Source organism: Neopsephotus bourkii, unplaced genomic scaffold (genome assembly GCF_033783945.1).
Source record: "Neopsephotus bourkii isolate Nb327-2 ecotype Australia unplaced genomic scaffold, CSIRO-AGI_Nbou_v1 NB_1707, whole genome shotgun sequence".
In the NCBI taxonomy this organism is placed as follows: Eukaryota; Metazoa; Chordata; class Aves; order Psittaciformes; family Psittacidae; genus Neopsephotus; species Neopsephotus bourkii.
In genome coordinates, this window is record NW_026902181.1 from 5,693,294 (window position 1) to 5,710,917 (window position 17,624).

At 44.2% G+C, this 17,624-nt stretch overlaps 2 protein-coding genes across 4 annotated transcripts in view; one reads left to right on the forward strand and one right to left on the reverse strand.

The window, feature by feature from the left end:
* ASPG (asparaginase) overlaps positions 1–5,998 on the reverse strand; it is a 48,032-nt gene extending 42,034 nt beyond the window's left edge. For all 3 annotated transcript variants that reach the window (XM_061376331.1, XM_061376329.1, XM_061376330.1), the window contains exons 1-2: positions 5,781–5,998; positions 46–175 (exon numbers count right to left, since the gene is read on the reverse strand). In XM_061376331.1, the coding sequence (XP_061232315.1) occupies positions 46–175; positions 5,781–5,964 (314 nt within the window). In that variant the 5' untranslated portion in view covers positions 5,965–5,998. The remainder of the gene's footprint in view (positions 1–45; positions 176–5,780) is intronic.
* Positions 1–17,624, forward strand: part of PPP1R13B (protein phosphatase 1 regulatory subunit 13B) — a 326,672-nt gene that overhangs the window by 132,279 nt on the left and 176,769 nt on the right. The gene's annotated exons all lie outside the window — the stretch shown is intronic.

Sequence of the window (17,624 nt, forward strand, 5' to 3'; positions counted from 1 at the left end):
AAGGTACTTCCTAACCCTTCCACTCCCCAAGGAAAACATACTTACGGGAGCACCAGTGTGTTTTCTGGAAATTCGTGGAAGCTGTTCAGTTTTGTTTCCTGGGCATATGCCTCATCATGCAGCATTGGCATTGTTTTCAAGCTGCTTACTAACTTATTTGCCTCAGGAGCAAGCCCTTGAAAATAAAGAACAAAGGAAGTAAATAATGGCACGTGGATGGAAGGAAGCAAGTGGCACAGTAAGGAGGGAAGAAGTCAAGTTACACAGCTTTTGCCCATCCTTCCAAATTAAATTTAAATAGTCTACTGCCAGTTTCAGAACACAAAAATCAGATATAACCAATAAATCTCTGTACAGTTATTCTTTTCTTGACTTGAATAAGTCCATATGTTATTTAAGAGAAATAATGTTACAATTCTCCTCCATTTAAAATACTTATATTCTACCTGGTCTTAATTGTTTGTGTGCAAACAGCAGCCATCAGTAAGGGCAAGAAGCCAATTTTTGAAACTGTAGTGAAAAGCTACACTTTCTTTTATATTTGCCACAGCTATTCTCTACCTGTGGCAGAAAAAGAGGTAGAAGACTTACAAAACACTGAGCATTACTTTGTACTATCGAGTTGTGATACTTAAAACTTCTTAGCCTACAGTACTATTGGCACAAACAGCAAAGCAGTAGTATGACTATATTGGAAGGCTGTATGTTGTCTATCAATGGCAACAGCATCTCCAGAGAGAAAAAAAAAATAAAAAATCTAAATCAAAGCCCACAGTATGTATTGAACATTGATACAGATTCTCTATCTGTATGTAGAGAAACATCAGCTTCCCAGAGTCCTAAGTGCTGTAATCACTCTCTCTTGAGTAAGTACTTTCCACTAGAGGGTTTATGACTGAACATCTCAGTTGACAAGAGGTAGAGAATGTGCATAAGCTGCTGAATAGAAAAAGTTAAAATACGTGGATGTGTCTTAAGGTCTGTTCACCCTTTCCCTGGTCATGATGGTGTCTTTCTCTGTGGTAGGGGCCCTAATTTTATAAGTCTTCTGCCCCTTAAACTAGCCAACATTTAGCGTTTGCTGTATCTGCAAGTGTCCTGGTTACAACCAGGTATTCCAAAAGGAATCCGCATGTTGCTCTCTCTTAGCCAGAAAGGCACCTACATTTTTGATGCTACAATCCTCAGCTTCATAGAAGTGACTGCACTTGTGGATCTAACTTGCATCCCATCTCCCAATTCAGGAATGACAGCAACAGTCCTGGCATCCACAGCCAGAAGCCACCCTGGTTTTCTTAGATCTGATCTTTTGGGATGTTTTTCATTCAAGGAACTTCAATCAGAGGCACTTCCTTCTTGACTTCAAGATTCTACTGGTGTTACTGTCCAGTTCAATTGCAGTGACTGTGTTTTATACCACTTGTTCAGATGGCAAACAAACTCTCAAACCACATTATCCTACTTCTGCTAGTTCTAGTTGCTCCTAATTTGAAGCCAAGTAATCCTGCCCTACTTCCTAGCTCTTCTGTTTGTTTCTCACCCAACTTAGCATATTCCTTTTTTTTTTTTTTGCTTCACCTTCAAACAGTAAATACTCCAAACCACAGAGTATTTTCAGTAGAGTTGTCTTTTTCCATTTACTCATTTACTTTCCAAACTGACAGAAAAATCCTTAAGAACTCCCTAATCTCCCTCCTGGCTTGCCTTAAATGAAGTAGCAAAGCTCTTCATAGCCAACTTCCTCACAGGATGGCAACAGCATTTGAGTGGATTTGCTTGGATTCCTGCCGGAATACTCTGTTTTACAAAATACACCTAACATGCTTTCAAGCTTTGGTTGTTTCATTCATTCAGCTATAATCCCTGCTTTTCCTACTAAGGATGTTCCTAGCTTAGTCATAAAAGGCCACTTCTGCTGTTCTTGGGCACAGTCATTTTGGCTCTGAAATTCAGTCCAGTTTCAAGTGTTTTCTGTGTATTTTCTGATTATTCTTGTTTAGCCAATGCTCATCTTGCTCTGAATATTGACAATGGATTAGATTGTTTACTTTTTGTATTTGCTCCTGGAACCAGAGAGCAGATGTACATTAATATTCTTAAATCCCTCCTCCATAAACAGCAGTTCCTCATCTCTTAATCACAAATCTGTCAGGACTTTTCTATAACTGCTTCCACTGAACTTAAACCTTTTTGTTAAGACATTCTGCAGAATGTTGCCCACTTGTAACCTATGCAGTCCCCTAAACGCATCCATGCGTTTCTGCTTTACAGCTTCAAGAAGCAAATATGGGGCAATTCAAGTGCAACTGTTTTAAGAATACTTCTACTTTATAAGGCACGGAAAACACTTTTTTTGAGCCAAGCTTGTTAACCAAGTATTTGAAGCAACTTCACCCCTGAAGAGAAGAGGCAGGCTGTGCAATTTGTCCAAATAGCTCCCACCAACTTCTGTCCTCTCCTTCTTTAGCTGGCCAATCCCAGCATCACAAAGCAGACGGACAAAGGCAGAACAGAAACAAGCAACTGTGACTGAGGAGAACAAGGATGGTTCTGTCTTATCTCCAGTCAAGGAGACTGCTTTTCACCCTGCTCCCATAGGTAACCGTTACAGTTACTTGCCAATGGAGACATCCTATAACCTGTGCTGCAGCAGAGAAGAGGGAGTTGAATAAAGTCTGATGCAGCCGTGTCAGTGGGGACTCTGCACCTGAGAAACCTCTGGCACTGGGGAGAAGGAGCATAATGCATGCTGAAGTCATCATCCTGAATCCTAAAAAACTCTCCATGCTAAAGAATACAAAGAACTTCACTAAACCAGTTTTTACCTATAGGATTATCAATACATGTGGCACATACATCTATAGTGCCAGATCCCAAAGATAATAACTATATTTTGCAAAGGCAAAGCAGCAGAAAGTGTTCTCCAAAACACTCATTTCTGCAGTTGCAGTAGTTGGAGCTTTCAGAAATGTGGATAGGTTTCAAACAGAAAAAGATTCAGACTACAGCAGTCAGTCCTTTGGTAGTCTAGTATGTCTAGAAAAGACACATAATTAACTAAGTTACCCAGGCAGACTCTATTGCAAGATAAAGTAATCTTCCTGTGGCATTTAGCTTAGTTATACTTGTATTTGTTGGGTGTTCTTTCTCTCAGTATTTCAGGTTAAATCTTCCTGAAGGTACCAGCCAGGAGAATGTGAGCACAAACTTGATGCAAAGATTAGTACCACAGTAACCTCACTAATGAGTGCAGTAAGATTGTCTTTCTGAAATGAGCTACCAATAAGCCAAAAGAGGCTGTTGTAGGAGGAAATAAGTCATAGGAAACAGAAGGAAAATTTAAAACATGCATTGAAATGCATAATTTGGCAGCAAAAACACAAATAGTGAGAGTGTCTTCAACTGAGCCTGGTTGTCACTCAACTCACACAAACAGAAGCAGACTATCCATCCTCTGAATATTACTCCTGCACAGCAACCTGTAAGTGTGCAGAAGTCCAACAGGTCCAAGACATGCCAGAGAGGCCACATGTGCATAAGTCAACTGTCAAACCTCTGCGAGAGGTTTACAAGCAGGTATCATGGTGATAAATAATCACTCCATACATACACAGGGAATGTGATTGTATCAGTCTTGCATATGGGGGCAGTTCTGCACAGGAACATACTCCCTGCAGAACATGTTAGGCCTCTCAAAATTGTTAGATTTTAAGAATGAAACTATCTTCTCCCACAACTTGAAAGGCCATGAAAAAACTTGTAAGCCTAGACAGAAATTAGTTAGGTGGAAACCTAGCTTGATCCCTTCACTTTAAGCAGCTGCTGCTATTAGGTGCTGGTTTAATTCAGCTCAAAAAATCTACTTACTTTCCACTTTGCTTGAAATAAAACACTTGTAATTCTAGGTATGGTTGTAAACAGGCATTTTCTATCAGTTAATAAAAGAAATAAGCATCTATTGTTCTTTCCTTTGAAGCATGCTGCCTTTCCATTCACCAGCTTCTATCTGAATGCTAAAGACTGCCAAGTGTTCTAAACCAAGTACACTGGCTGCTCTGCTGGGTAGGTCTTGTGAATGAAAAGCAGGCTGAAACTTACCAGGATGTAGCAAGTCAGCATCATTGGATCATAACTACAAGATTGTTTGCACATGATTTAATGATTGACTCTTGTTAGGCAAAAGAAAAAAAAAAGAGTTAATTTATAAAAGAATGAGACATGTCATTTCAATTTATTTGCTTTAAAAAGGTGTTTAGGAAGCTGAGTCAGTCGAAGTAGGAAATTATTTCAGTATAAACAGTTCAGAGAGAGGAAAGTCAACACATGTCATATGAAATACAGACTTTTTTTTTTTTTACAACTTTGATAAACACAAAGGTGACAGCCATAAAAACTAAAGCAGAGCATCTTCCCTACAATAATAAGGATCAACCAAACACTGTCTTCTGAGAAAGAAGGGTATGTATTAGAAAAATACCTAACAAACCAGTCTAGGAAGCTCTGAGGCAAAGCCCCTTGTGTATTTCAGGCAGGGGCTAGAAATTCTGCAGCAGGGAACACAAGTACTTGTGCTTCTAAACCTAAACAGACAAGCTCTTGAAGCCCTGGGATGCTCCACTGCCTTTCAAGTGAAGGAAGAAGAAAATTGAATAGATTTTCATCAAAATTGGACAGCTTCCCTCCCCCCTTTTTCCTTTATACCAACGCTGGCAAATGCATAGCCCCGCAGCAAGTCAAAGCCAGCCAAAACCCATTCCTTTTCCCAGATACGTTAGCTAGCGGATGCTTCTGGCATCCCTGGATGTGTGCCTACTGAGTAATGGCCTTGTGGTGCCCAGGTGCCACTCCAACTAGCTTCTGGTCTGGGGACCTGAGGTGTCAGGTGAGTCTAAGCACCTACCTGCTGACATTTAGTTTTAGGGGCACCTGAAAACACAGCATATACCAGTAAGTATACCCAAAAAGCCTCTGTGTAAAATGCCAACAGCATACTGAAACTTAAACGTTTTGCAGCTGGTGGGAGGAGGTTTGACATGTCCAGCCTTTTCATCAATGTAAGTCTTGGCCTCGCTTAGTAAAGTAAAGCAGAACTCTTCAATGATCTCTTGAAGGAAGTCAAGAGCTGGTTGGAGAGCAGTAGCAGCCTGTCCAGAGGCAGGTGAGCACAGATGCTGCATCTGATCTCACTCGCTAGGACACTTAGCAGCATCTACGCATGCTGCCCCTCTTGCATCAGCTCCGTCTGTCATGCCACTACTTGAAATTCCTTGACACGGCCACCACCTCCAACAGCACACGCTCTTCCCAGTGGGAATGCGAGGCACATGATCTTTTAGGGCTAAAAAAAGCTCGCATGCCCGGTACGATTAAGCCGGTTTCATTTTCAGTGCGTGGAGGGGAGAACTCATGCTTCAGGAAACACGTTGTCCTACGCGGCAACCTGCTCTAACTAGCTGTGAGGCTCACTATTCAGAAGGACGCCTATCAACTAAGTCACCGAAATAACCAGCTGGTAAGAACAGAGGATTAGAAATTGGCACACACCCTTCTGGCGTTGCTCGTATCAGTTACGAGAAACCCGAGGATGCTGAACCACAAACCGCGCCAGGGAGACCGGCCACAAAGCAGGGCTGCGCAGTTAGAAAAGCGGCAGTCTCGGCCTCAGACAAGCAGCGCATCCCCCGGCGCTGCGCCTTGCCAGCACCCCACGCAAGAGCCGGCTTCCAGCGCGCCCTGCTGAGGACCCCGCCGCGGTCCCGCTCCCCCCGGGGCCCCCTCACCCTTGTCGTCCTGCACCATGCCGATGGTGCCCCCTGTATTGATGACCAGCACCCGCGCCTCGGCCTTCGAACCGCCTCCGAGGGCCGGGGGGCACCCGGGGCGCTCCTGAGAGCGAGGACCGGCCAGCGCTCTGCCCAGCGAACGCGCACCCGCGGGATGCCGTGCCACCGCTCCCGCCTCCATCCCGCTCCCAAGAAACCGCTACCTCCCGGCCGCTGAACCGGGGGTTATAGGGCGGCTGCGGGGCCGCCCCTTCCCGCCCTGCCGGGCAGGCAGCGGGGTGGGGCCTGCCCGGGCCACGGGGCTGCCTCAGGGGCGGGGACAGCCGCCATTCTCGCCTCTGCGGAGCCAACCGGGGGGAGGCGGTGGCGGCAGCTGGCGGGACCGGGCCAGTCCGGCCCTGCCGCCAGCGTGCGGCACCTCCCCTTGTACTTTGCGCCGCTGCGACCTCGGCTCCGGGGAAACGTGAAGGTGCTTCACGCTTGGAGGAGAGCGGAGAGCAGCGGCGCGTTTAGGGCCCGGGGAGGAGAAAGGGGTAGACAGGGTTAGGGGTCAGCCCCGGGGGGAAGACCGGCATCAGAAAGCTCTTGGGGATGAAGGCAGGAGCTTCCCCTGCTCACCTGGCCTCTGAAGTGACTGCTGCTTACCATGCTGTGTGTTTTATCCTGATGATAAGCACTTCTGTCATTAGCTATATCTGCAAAAAGATGGTTATCAGTAAGACCTGAATACCATGATCCTTGAGTGGACTTTTTCCATGCAGTAGGGATGCTTCAGAGTCACTGGTGATGCAGAGAACGTAAAAGAAATGGGTTTAGGAAACAGTGACAAGGCATACACATCTACCTCATTTCAGTGCTTCATGAGACAGCACCAGTATTATTGCCCATAGCCCTGGTGGTGATAATACTGTAGTAGAATTGTGTCATCAAAATAGATGGAGTAATGCTGGAATTCATATGCCTGTGGAAGAGTGATGTCTTCTGCTCTTACAATACCAGCAGTTCCTTGAGTTCTTAGTACCTACAACGGCAAAATTGTGAGAAGAGAGAAGTTATTTGTAGAATCATAGAACAGTTAGGGTTGGAAAGGACCGTAAGATCATCTAGTTACAACCCCCCTGCCATGGGCAAGGACACCTCACACTAAACCATGTCACCCAAGGCTCTGTCCAACCTGGCCGTCAACACAACCAGGGATGGAGCGTTCACAACTTCCTTGAGCAACCCATTCCAGTGCCTCACCACCCTTACAGTAAAGAATTTCTTCCTTATATCCAATCTAAACTTCCCCGTTTTAACCCATTACCCCTTGTCCTATCACTGTAGTCCCTAATAAAGAGTCCCTCCCCAGCATCCTTATAGGCCCCCTTCAGATACTGGAAGGCTGCTGTGAGGTCTCCATGCAGCCTTCTCTTCTCCAGGCTGAACAACCCCAACTTTCTCAGCCTATCTTCATATGGGAGGTGCTCCAGTCCCCTGATCATTCTCGTGGCTCTCCTCTAGACTTGTTCCAACAGTTCCAGGTCCTTTTTATGTTGAGGACACCAGAACTGCACACAATACTCCAAGTGAGGTCTCACAACAGCAGAGTAGAGGGGCAAGATCACCTCCTTCGATCTGCTGGTCACGCTCCTTTTGATGCAGCCCAGGATACGGTTGGCTTTCTGGGCTGCAAGCGCACACTGCCGGCTCATGTTCATTTTCTCACTGACCAACAACCCCAAGTCTTTCTCCACAGGGTTGCTCTTGAATCTCTTCTCTGCCCAGCCTGTAGCTGTGCCTGGGATTGCTCCAACCCAGGTGTAGGAGCTTGCACTTGGCACGGTTAAACTTCATAAGTTTGGCATCAGCCCATCTCACAAGTGTGTCAAGGTCCCTCTGGATGGCATTCCTTCCCTCCAGCATATCAACCGAACCACACAGCTTGGTGACACTGGCAAACTTGCTGAGGGCGCACTCAATCCCACTGTCCCTGTCACCAACAAAGATGTTGAACAAGACCGGTCCCAACACCGATCCCTGAGGGACACCACTCGTTACTGATCTCCAGCTGGACATTGAGCCATTGACCACAACTCTTTGTGTGCAGCCATCCAGCCAGTTCTTTATCCACCAAGTGGTCCATCTACCAAACTCATGTCTCTCAAGTTTGGAGATAAGGATGTCATGTAGGACAGTGTCGAATGCTTTGCACAAGGCGAGGTAGATGACATCAACTGCTCTACCCCTGTCCATCAGTTCTGTAGCCCCATCATAGAAGGCCACCAAATTGGTCAGGCAGGATTTCCCCTTAGTGAAGCCATGCTGGCTGTCACCAAGCACCTTGTTGTTTTTCATGTGCCTTAGCATGCCTTCCAGGAGAATCTGCTCCAAGATTTTGCCAGGCACAGAGGTGAGACTGACTGGTCTGTAATTCCCAGCTCATCCATTTTCCCCTCCTTAAAAATGGGGGTTATATTTCCCTTTTTCCAGTCATCAGGAACTTCACCTGACTGCCATGATTTTTCAAATATCCAGTCATAGGAGCCATCCCACCATGTTTCTGTGATGCCTGTTATATCGTACCCCTGTAGACATGCACACATCTCTAATTCCTCTTGTTTGTTTCCCATGATATGGGCATTTGTATAGAGGCATCTGAGCTGAGCTCCAAATGTAGCCGGCTCATTGGCTGGAGCAGCTGGAATACATCTACATTGCTCCAAGAATGTATTATAGGTGCTGGCAACTGACTGGGTGTATTGAGATGGAATGATACCCCATCCCCCAACACATCTAGTTTAAAGCATCCTTGACCAGTCTGGCAAGCCTCCTACCAAAACCACTCTTCCCCTTTGTTACAGCCAGACCAGCTCCACCAGCCTCCAGTGGACCTGGCCTACAAACTTGGGTCCCGTGTTCAAGACATCCAAACCCCTGACTATGGCACCAGCGTTCTAACCATTTATTAACCTGGCCAATCCTCCCAGCCTTTTTAAGGTCCTCCCCTGTATCCTGGAGAATTGACAAAAACATAATCTGAGCTCCAGAGCCCCTAACCACCTCTCCCAGGGCTCTGCAGTCCTTCTTTACGTTCTCCGGGCTGCTGCTGTCTATATCAGTATCACCCACATGGATAACTAAAGTGGGTAATAGAGGGACTCACTAGAGGCGGCAGCCTCTCTGCAACATGCCTGATCTGTGCCCCTGGCAGGAAACACACCTCCTTTGAGACTGGGTCAGGCCAACAGATGGGTGCCTCTGTCCCTTTCAAAGTAGAGTCCCCTACCACTATGACCAGCCAGTTTTTCCTGGCAGCACCAGTAGAGACCTTCTATAGCAGTGCCTCAGACCGTTGTTCATGTTGCGAGGGTGTTTCCTCATCAGCCCCCTGCAGAACTGCAACGCGGCTCTGGGTGGGGACAAGAGATTTAGGAGGAAGCCCCTTGCTTTTAATTGTTCTCTTCCTTCTTTTTTTTTTTTTTTTTTTTTTTTTTTTTGTCACTGTTTCCCAGCTTCCTGGGTTAACAGCCTCCTTCTTTCCTCCATGAGCTACAGGGGACGCTTGAGGCCCCTGCACAGCTTGGGCTGGGAGCAAGCAGTGCTGCTTCTTCTCAGCTTCCCTGACATCTTGCGGCCTATTGACAGCATCCCGCAGCTCAGCCCCTGCTGCAGGACCTGCACCAAGGAGCACCGAGTACAGCCCTGCCCATTGTGCACCCTCCCCTCACCAGAGCAGTGCAGGCACTCTCTACACTCCGAGCTCTGCGCTGCAGCCTCCCCTCTCATCGGCTCTGCCTGGGTGCCTATGCTGGCCACCGCCGGGGCAGCCAGAGCAGAGCTCCCAGACCGGGCCCTGGTCATACAGCCAGTGCTCACTATCCCGCCCGCCTGCCCGCTCGAACTGCCTCCACCCGCTCTGTTCGCCGCGCTCCCTGGGGCAGGTTTTAACCCAGTCAGGGCCGGTGCCGCTCCCCCTGGCTCCGCCCCCTGTGAGTCCCTGCTCGCGTCAGCTGAGCTGCCGGCTCCGGGGCAGGTCCTGTCGAGGACTTGAGGCTCTCTCAGTGGCTGCTGCTGCTCTGAGTTGGGGCTCCTGGACGCTGATCTCCCCCCTGCTCGGGTGTTGAAGGCGTCCTCTCTCGAGCCACTCACCTCAGCAATTAATTGTAAATAAATACCATAACAGAAAGAATATTGAATTGCTAGTTTAAAGTGAAGACTCATCTCCATTGTCTTCTAGATCATAGGGGTAACTGAACTCCAGTTTATATTTCACCTGTTTGTTACCAATGATGTGCGAGGCATTTCTCAAATTCTCCTTCATCTTTCTGTAACAGTCTTCCTAACCTTTCAGGCATACAAGCCCTTTTTCAAATGCTTCAAAATAGAAGCATTAGGTTTCAAAACTAAATACAAATTTAGGGTTTAGTGTCTAGGTTAAAATAGTTTATACATCTGGATTAGAAGGCAATTTTGCTGTTATAGGTATTTTACAGGAGGAAGTATTTTACAGTAGGAAGTTGCTGTTATAGGTATTTTACAGAAAAAGCTAGTGATGTGTACCATATAGACTCTGGAGCTCTAAGAGGTTAATTGTGGGAAGGAGGGCATATTAAGGTCTGCCATAGAACAAGATGAGCTGTATTAAGCCCTGTATTGGTGTCTAGCTTACATACAGGTTTTACTTCTAGGAGTCATGTTTGGAAGGTATACATGGTAGTTTCTTTTGCGGATCAGGTATGAGGTCAAGAATAAGGAGGCCAAATTTGTTTTAAAGGAGACCTGGGAAGTATTGAGGTCTGTTGTCATGAGATTTGTTATTACGGGCAAACTATAAAGCAAGAAGTTAACTGGCTAAAAACAATGCCAGTTACAGAGGACAGTAACTGCTGAGAAGCACAGTCTAGATGAGGTAAGAATATGCTGCTGAAGAAGTACCTTGAGGCAAAACATGAGCTTAAGTTCCAGAGTTACCCAGTAAGCCAAAGAACATGTTTCTGGTATTAAGGTAGTCAGGAATTTTTGCTCCAGGTCATGTGAACTGAAGTTGTACCCCGTACTGCAACTTCTAAATAAAATTTAACTCAATTTAAAGGCAAAAACATGTATTATGGGATGGTCCAAGCAATTTCTTCAGCTTCTGATTTCTAAGATTTACTATTCCAACAGAAATAAATTTGATTCATTACCTCCAGAACTCCCCTCAAAAAAAAAAAAAAAAAAAGAAAAAAAAGAAAGACTTAATGCAATGCACAGAATACATGTCTGTAAGTGTAAACTGGGGGCACAGGTCTCCCTGGGTATTGCTACGATCTTATTGCAACTGAATTTTTTGAAATGAAAAATCAATGAAGATCAACACAATTGCAAATAGATGGGTTTATGACACTGTATTGGCCATTAAATTCAATATACAGAGCTCTTTAGAAACTAGTTCACATTGAACATATTTCCAGATTGTTTATGTATTTAAATGAGCACATTCCACCAATATATTCCAAGTCATGTCTCTTGTAGAGCTCTTAATGGGCTTAAACATGAACAATTTACAAGACTGTGCTTAAGAGTTTCATCAGAATATCTGACATTTAGCTTGCTCAAGTGACAGAAAGCAAGAATAGTGCTAGCATAAGGCAATTTCCTTTTTCATTGGTTAGGGATGCACAGAATTCCTAATAATTCAGAAAAAGGGTCTTCCAAAAGGGGTCAACAGCATCTATGTCACAAAAAGGAACAGTCATTTATCTGCATAGGTTTAGGTGAAACAAGTACTCGGTACTCAAGTCACTGCTGGTTCTCTCTCCCTCTTTTTCTTCCTTTTACAGCAGAACCATAGAATGGTTTGGGTTAGAAAGGACCTTCTAGTTCTAACTAGTTTCAACCTCCCTGCCATGGGCAGGGACATCTCGCACTAAACCGTGTCACCCAAGGCTCTGTCCAACCTGGCCTTGAACACTGCCAGAGATGCAGCATTTACCACTTCTTTGGGCACACATGTTCCAGTGGCTTACCACCCTCACAGTAAAGAACTTCCTTATATCTAACGTGAACTTCCCCTGTTTAAGTTTGAACTCGTTACCCCTTGTCTTGTTGCTACAGTCCCTGATGAAGAGTCCCTCTCCAGCATCCTTTTAGGCCCCCTTCAGATACTGGAAGGCTACTGTGAACTTTCTCTTCACCTCTCTCTCCCTAGTTATTCACGTTTTGTCCCTTAAGACATGGTTCCTTGTGAGCAATGCTTGATTAAGCAGGTTTTGAACCTAAGACTTTACCCCAGTCCTTTCATTCACATCCCATTTCTTATGCAGCTGTCCACATGGCTGAATACTGAACAGTAATCAAAATCAGTGTGGGTTAAAAAATAATCCTGGGGAAAAAAAATGTTGAAGCATTTTCAAGCTGGGCTAGTTTGCTGATCCAGCTTAGTATGAAGGCACAGTAATTATTATTGGAAAATCAGAAATGGCAAGAATAGAGATGGATGCAAAAGTCTGAGGGTGGGAGGTCTTAATTTAACTCCTACACTGAGTAAGATGCCCATGGAACTGAGGCCTCAATTCCAAATTCTGGAAGGAACCTGACTGGAAAAAAAGGGAAAAGGAAGGTATTCTGGAAGGTAGAAACAGTTCTTTTTTCCTCCTCTCTAAAACAGTATAGTAGAATAAAGCTGTTCCACTCACCTAGACATTTATCAAGACACAAAGCCTTGTTATTTTTCAGTATTCACTCACCTGTGTCAGTGCAGAAACTTTTCAGTTTCATGCCAAAATTTTGTACAAACTGCAGGCTACTGAAGAAAAGCCAGCAATGTCTGAAGGCAAAAATGAACTATGTAGTAACTCCAGCTGCTGTTGCTTAACTCTGTTATCAACACATCCACTGCAAAACTTGCTAAATTTACTATAAAAAAATATATCACCCTGAATAGTTCTTCTATTTTCTGGCATATTATTGGAGTTGTCAGGTGAACGACAACTTGCTTCATCATAGGGCTGAGAGGCAAGTCTTACTTGCAACTCCTAGGCATTAATCCAGCTATGTTCACCTCTGTTTCTTCAAATATAAATTGGGGATAGTACTGAAAAATCTCACAGGGCACTAAATAAACCCCAACTTTATAGATGTTCTAGCAGTGAGAAGTAATGTCTGAGAACACTCAAGTATTTTCACTGCAAGGCAGTAAAGATGACTTGTGTGCTAGATATGATCAATAAGGACACTGAAAAGTATTTTTTGGGCTTAGCATGGTGTAAACCACAAAACAAACAAAAAAAAAAAACCCAAACAAAAAACCCCACCCAACGAACCAATCAAACAAACAAAACCCCCAAAAAAGCCTCTGGTAAGCTGCATGCAACAAATCAATGGACTGTGCATAACTTACCAGAAAAAGGAAATCCAAATGAATGAAAATCCTCCACTTACAACTGTTTTAGGGAGAAAACTGTCATTAAATTCTTGCTAATACTTGCCAAGAGAGCCTTGTGTCATTCTCTTAATTATGACATTTTAGCAGAGTTCTTTGCCTATCTGTTCAGGGTTTGGATTGTTTGGTTCTTTAGCTGAGTTCCTACTTAAGACTCCCTTGGCAGACTTTCTAGGCCTGTTTGACACACAGTGTTCAGAACAACTGTGACAGTGTTAACCAGCAGGAAATTCAGCCATTAAACTTTATATTCTTCCCAGCTTTGGAGCTAACGGTCACATTGACAGTTTGTATGGCTGGTACCTGGCTGTTGGAGAGCTGGAACAAACTGGCTGTGATGGCAGAAAGTCATTCCAACTAGTGAGTGTCATTGTGTTCCTTCTCATATATGGGAAACATTAGATACAGAATGTTAAATACCACTTTTCCCTATTAAATACCACTTTGCTATTGTAATTCCAAAACCTCTACTTCAAACTTGTAACGAATCCAGAACTCATGTCTCTTAAGCCATCCAAGGCCATCATTCTTCACTGCTTGAACTTTCTTTTTAGAGTTTTCTTACCTGCCCTGTTGCCCAAGGTGCATTAGCAAAAGGAAACCTACCTGCATTGGGTGAAGTGGTTTGGAGATGATGCGGTCTTCTGCAGAAGCCCGTTTTCAGCCACTGAGGTCTACAACACCGGTCCTCTTCTGCTAATCCCACCTTGATGATTTTTGGGGTTGTCTTTTATCCTACCCCTCCCCAAATGCTGTAGCCTGTGGCTCATTTCCTTGCCCAGCCTATGTTTCACTAACTATGTTCAACTCCCTGGCACTGGCTGCTGTGCCCTGGGGCATGGTGATCCCACCTTGCAGATGCTCTTCCTTTCTACTTTGGGGAAATCAGTTCCAAGGAACTGACTGAGGGGCATTGTTCCTTTTCTTCTATTCATAGCTGTCTTAACAACACCACTATTGCTTTTTTGTCTCCTGTGTGGTGGTCATTATGCTGGCTCAGTATATTCTTAGCTCATCAATTCTGCATTCTATTCAAACTCAGTAAAAATGACTAACTCAGTGTACTGGCTGAATTTAAGTTACAATTCTTAGAATGATATGACAGTCATCACACCGAGGTGTTACTAACAACAGGGGGTGGGAGGTGGGGGTGTAGATATGTGTAAACACATATCTACATCTGGAAGATCTACATTAAATATAACTGTATTTATAGTTGCCAAGCAATCAGGTGAAGTTTTACTGTAGCAGAAAAATACATAGGGGGAAAAAAATTAAGGACTGCTGCAGATCAATTACATTGAAAAAACTTGAAATCTGACAGCAATAAAATTAAGATAAAACTTTACATTTTAGTATGAAAATAATGATCACAGCATCATTAGTGAACACTTTCAGAAGCTCAACCCAAAGGTTTTGAGTTAAACTTGCTATCTTGCATGTATGCATAAAGCAAGTATGCAAGAAGTCCTTTCCATTCTGATTCTAGCCTGTGATACACTTTACAAGACAAGTATTACAGAACATCCATCTCTAGAAGCATTTTGCTGTCGTTCATATACTTCAGCAGAAACCATCCATTTAGCAAGTGTGAAGTCTTACTTCCAGAAGCACTAGTGTGTTCTCTTGAAGCTCACAAGTATTGCAGACTGTGCTTCCCTTTGTAGATGCCTTATTCGGTAGCAGTACCATCCTATGGAGTGGAGGAGAGGAATCTCTAATTATGTATTAGCTTCAGTAACTATTCTAATTTTAAGACGTGCTATCAGCAGCAATCACTTTGGGTTGGTTTTTTTTTTTTCCCCTGTGTATTTTCTACATCCTACTTCATAAATTTAAAATCCAAGAAATAGCTATTCCTTAGAGAACATGTAAAATGGTCACATTTAAAGTGTGCTTGTTCAATTCCCAACTTGATTGGTGATTGGGCAGGAGTCTGTTTGCATATGATTACTATCCAGACCAAGTAAAACTAGTTCAAGAGAGCACTAGCATTTTAAGATAGAGAAAGCAGAAGAACTCCCTACAGCTATTTTATGTAATCTCTTGAAATATATGCTGTGGAAGATACTATCCATATTAATAAATTCATATTTAATTTCCTGTCTTTTAAAGATGTGTTTTCTGTCCTTATTAATAAGACAGACAAAAAAACCAACAAACCCAACCCAGAGGTATATATGCATCCTCTGTGCTGTTCGTTTAGTGATTATGCAGTCTCGATTTTCACTACTAACAGACAAAAAAAAAGGGAGCTTTGTAAATGTTGAACTATTGCTGACAGCTGTGCTGTTCCTTTTTTGAACACAAGTATCCAGGGAGAAAGTCATCCCTGAGTGTTTCATTTTCTGTTTGGAAGAAAACAGAGAGAATGAAAGATTTTAAAATCCTCCAATGGGGTGCCTGAAGACCAAATACAGGAGGAGAAAAGAAAACTATCACAGTGGTGTGTTTGTGGAACACTCTGGGGCTCATCATTGACTGGCAAGGAGAGAGGAGATGAGTGCCTTAAGTGTTGCATGAAAAGGATGTGGACTTATACAACCGTGAGAGAAGAAATCTTTTTTCCTGGAGGAGAAAGCAGTCTCTACCCTATTTGGAAGGTAAGGGGAAATGGATACTTGCATTTGGAGCATACTGTTTACATCCCTCCTTCCCCTAAATCAGGTAGCAACTCCACTTCTCTGTCCTCTAGTTACTCACTGGGAGGAAGGGACTTGCCTGGGAGAAGAAGTGGAGGCCATAACCCTTCAGGAAGGCCCGTGGTGCATGCAGCTCACTCCTGCCCTGCTCACCTTGGCCTGCTTGCTGGCTCACCAGTCCAATGGTGAACACTGCAGTGAGCATCAGTACCCCTTACTGAGCACCAGCGCCCAAGATCTGCTCTCTGCCCCTTTGGAAAAGGCACCAGTGTGTTTTGCTAGCTCCAGAAAGCCAAGAGTTCATCCCCATGGCAAGAGACAGCTGCCAGGACCTCCCTGTCATGGGGAAGTGAAGTCACCAAGCGGATGACTCCCCCGTTGGGGGGACCTCTTGGGAGGGTCTTGTCCTGATTCTGCAGGATGGAAGAGCTCCCTCCGCAGTGGCCACCTTACCCTCTGCTTCCCCAAGGGACTGAAGTCAAAGCATCTACCAGACTAGACACTTCTAGAGCTTGAGTGAAAGCTAACTACTGGAGTGTCAGACGGAGAGGAAACCTCTACCCATATGCCTAAGAAAAGAGCAATCTGTCATTCTACAGATTCATCAGATAATCTCAGAGGTTGCCTCTTTCCTCAACACTCCTTTGGAGGCCTAGTAGATACCTTTCTCTTTCCTCAGAAACATCCTCTTTGCCTCAGCTATCTTTTGCTAGCCTCTTTGGAGTTTCATTTGCTTTCTTCTAGGTTCTTTTACAGAAAGGAAACTCCAAATCAAACTATACATTGACTGTGGGGGTTTTATGTTTGTTTTTCTGTTCAGTTCTATCCCTTTCTAAGACAAATAAAAATCCCCATTACTATGCCCCTTGAAGAAGTGGTAATAATTTTCCAGAGTCAGTATAATTCCTGCCATAGTCTATGTCAACACTTGTATCCTGGTTTAAACTGTGATTCTGTCATATATCATAATTTACATGGCTTTTTTTCTGGCATTTGTATGTAGGCTGGGATCTCAATTTAATCTGTTTCAAGACCCATCCTGAAAAATCTCATTATTGGTTGCTTTTCTGTGAAGCAACCAAAAACGGTAAGTGAAGTGAAATGACAATGCTTTTTCTATCCCAATATTACATTTCCCAAGATACGAGAATACAAATTCTCCACAAACCTCAGTTTTAGAGAGAAATCTCACCTTCAACAGCAAGCTGCAGCATTTCTGTAGTTCCTCCAAGCAATTCTTTTCACTCAGACCATCATCCGTGTGACTGTTACAACGTCCTTTGTCTCACCCAGTTCTCATCCTGGGTGTGTCAGAGTTACGAAGAAGCAAGGTGGGTAGTGTAAATAACCTGAGACATCAGACCATGGGTTGAGCAGGGCAGAGCCTTGCAGGGAGTGACTGAACTCAGGGTGCTTGTAAAGTCACCCTTGGATAAAGACTCCACCCATTCAGTTTTCAAATTCTCTCTCCTGCCTACCTTTGCCTGTTAACCATCAACTCTGTGTCTGCACTGGAAACAAAACCTCTTGTAACATCCATGCTTTAGAAATAGGTAGCTCGGATGCCTCCCACACACAGCTGTGCTAGAAAAGGTCAACATTTCTAAAGTAAACAGATGCACTCACCTGTGCCTCCTATAAATCATGTATAACTTAAAGAGGACAGCCCTGTTTTCTCTTGAAACAGATCACTTTAAGTTGACAGCCACACTCACCTGAATTTCTACACTCACACTTACTGTATGGCCCAGACTGCCGTATTGCAAGTGTGCAGAGTCTCAGCAGATATGCACA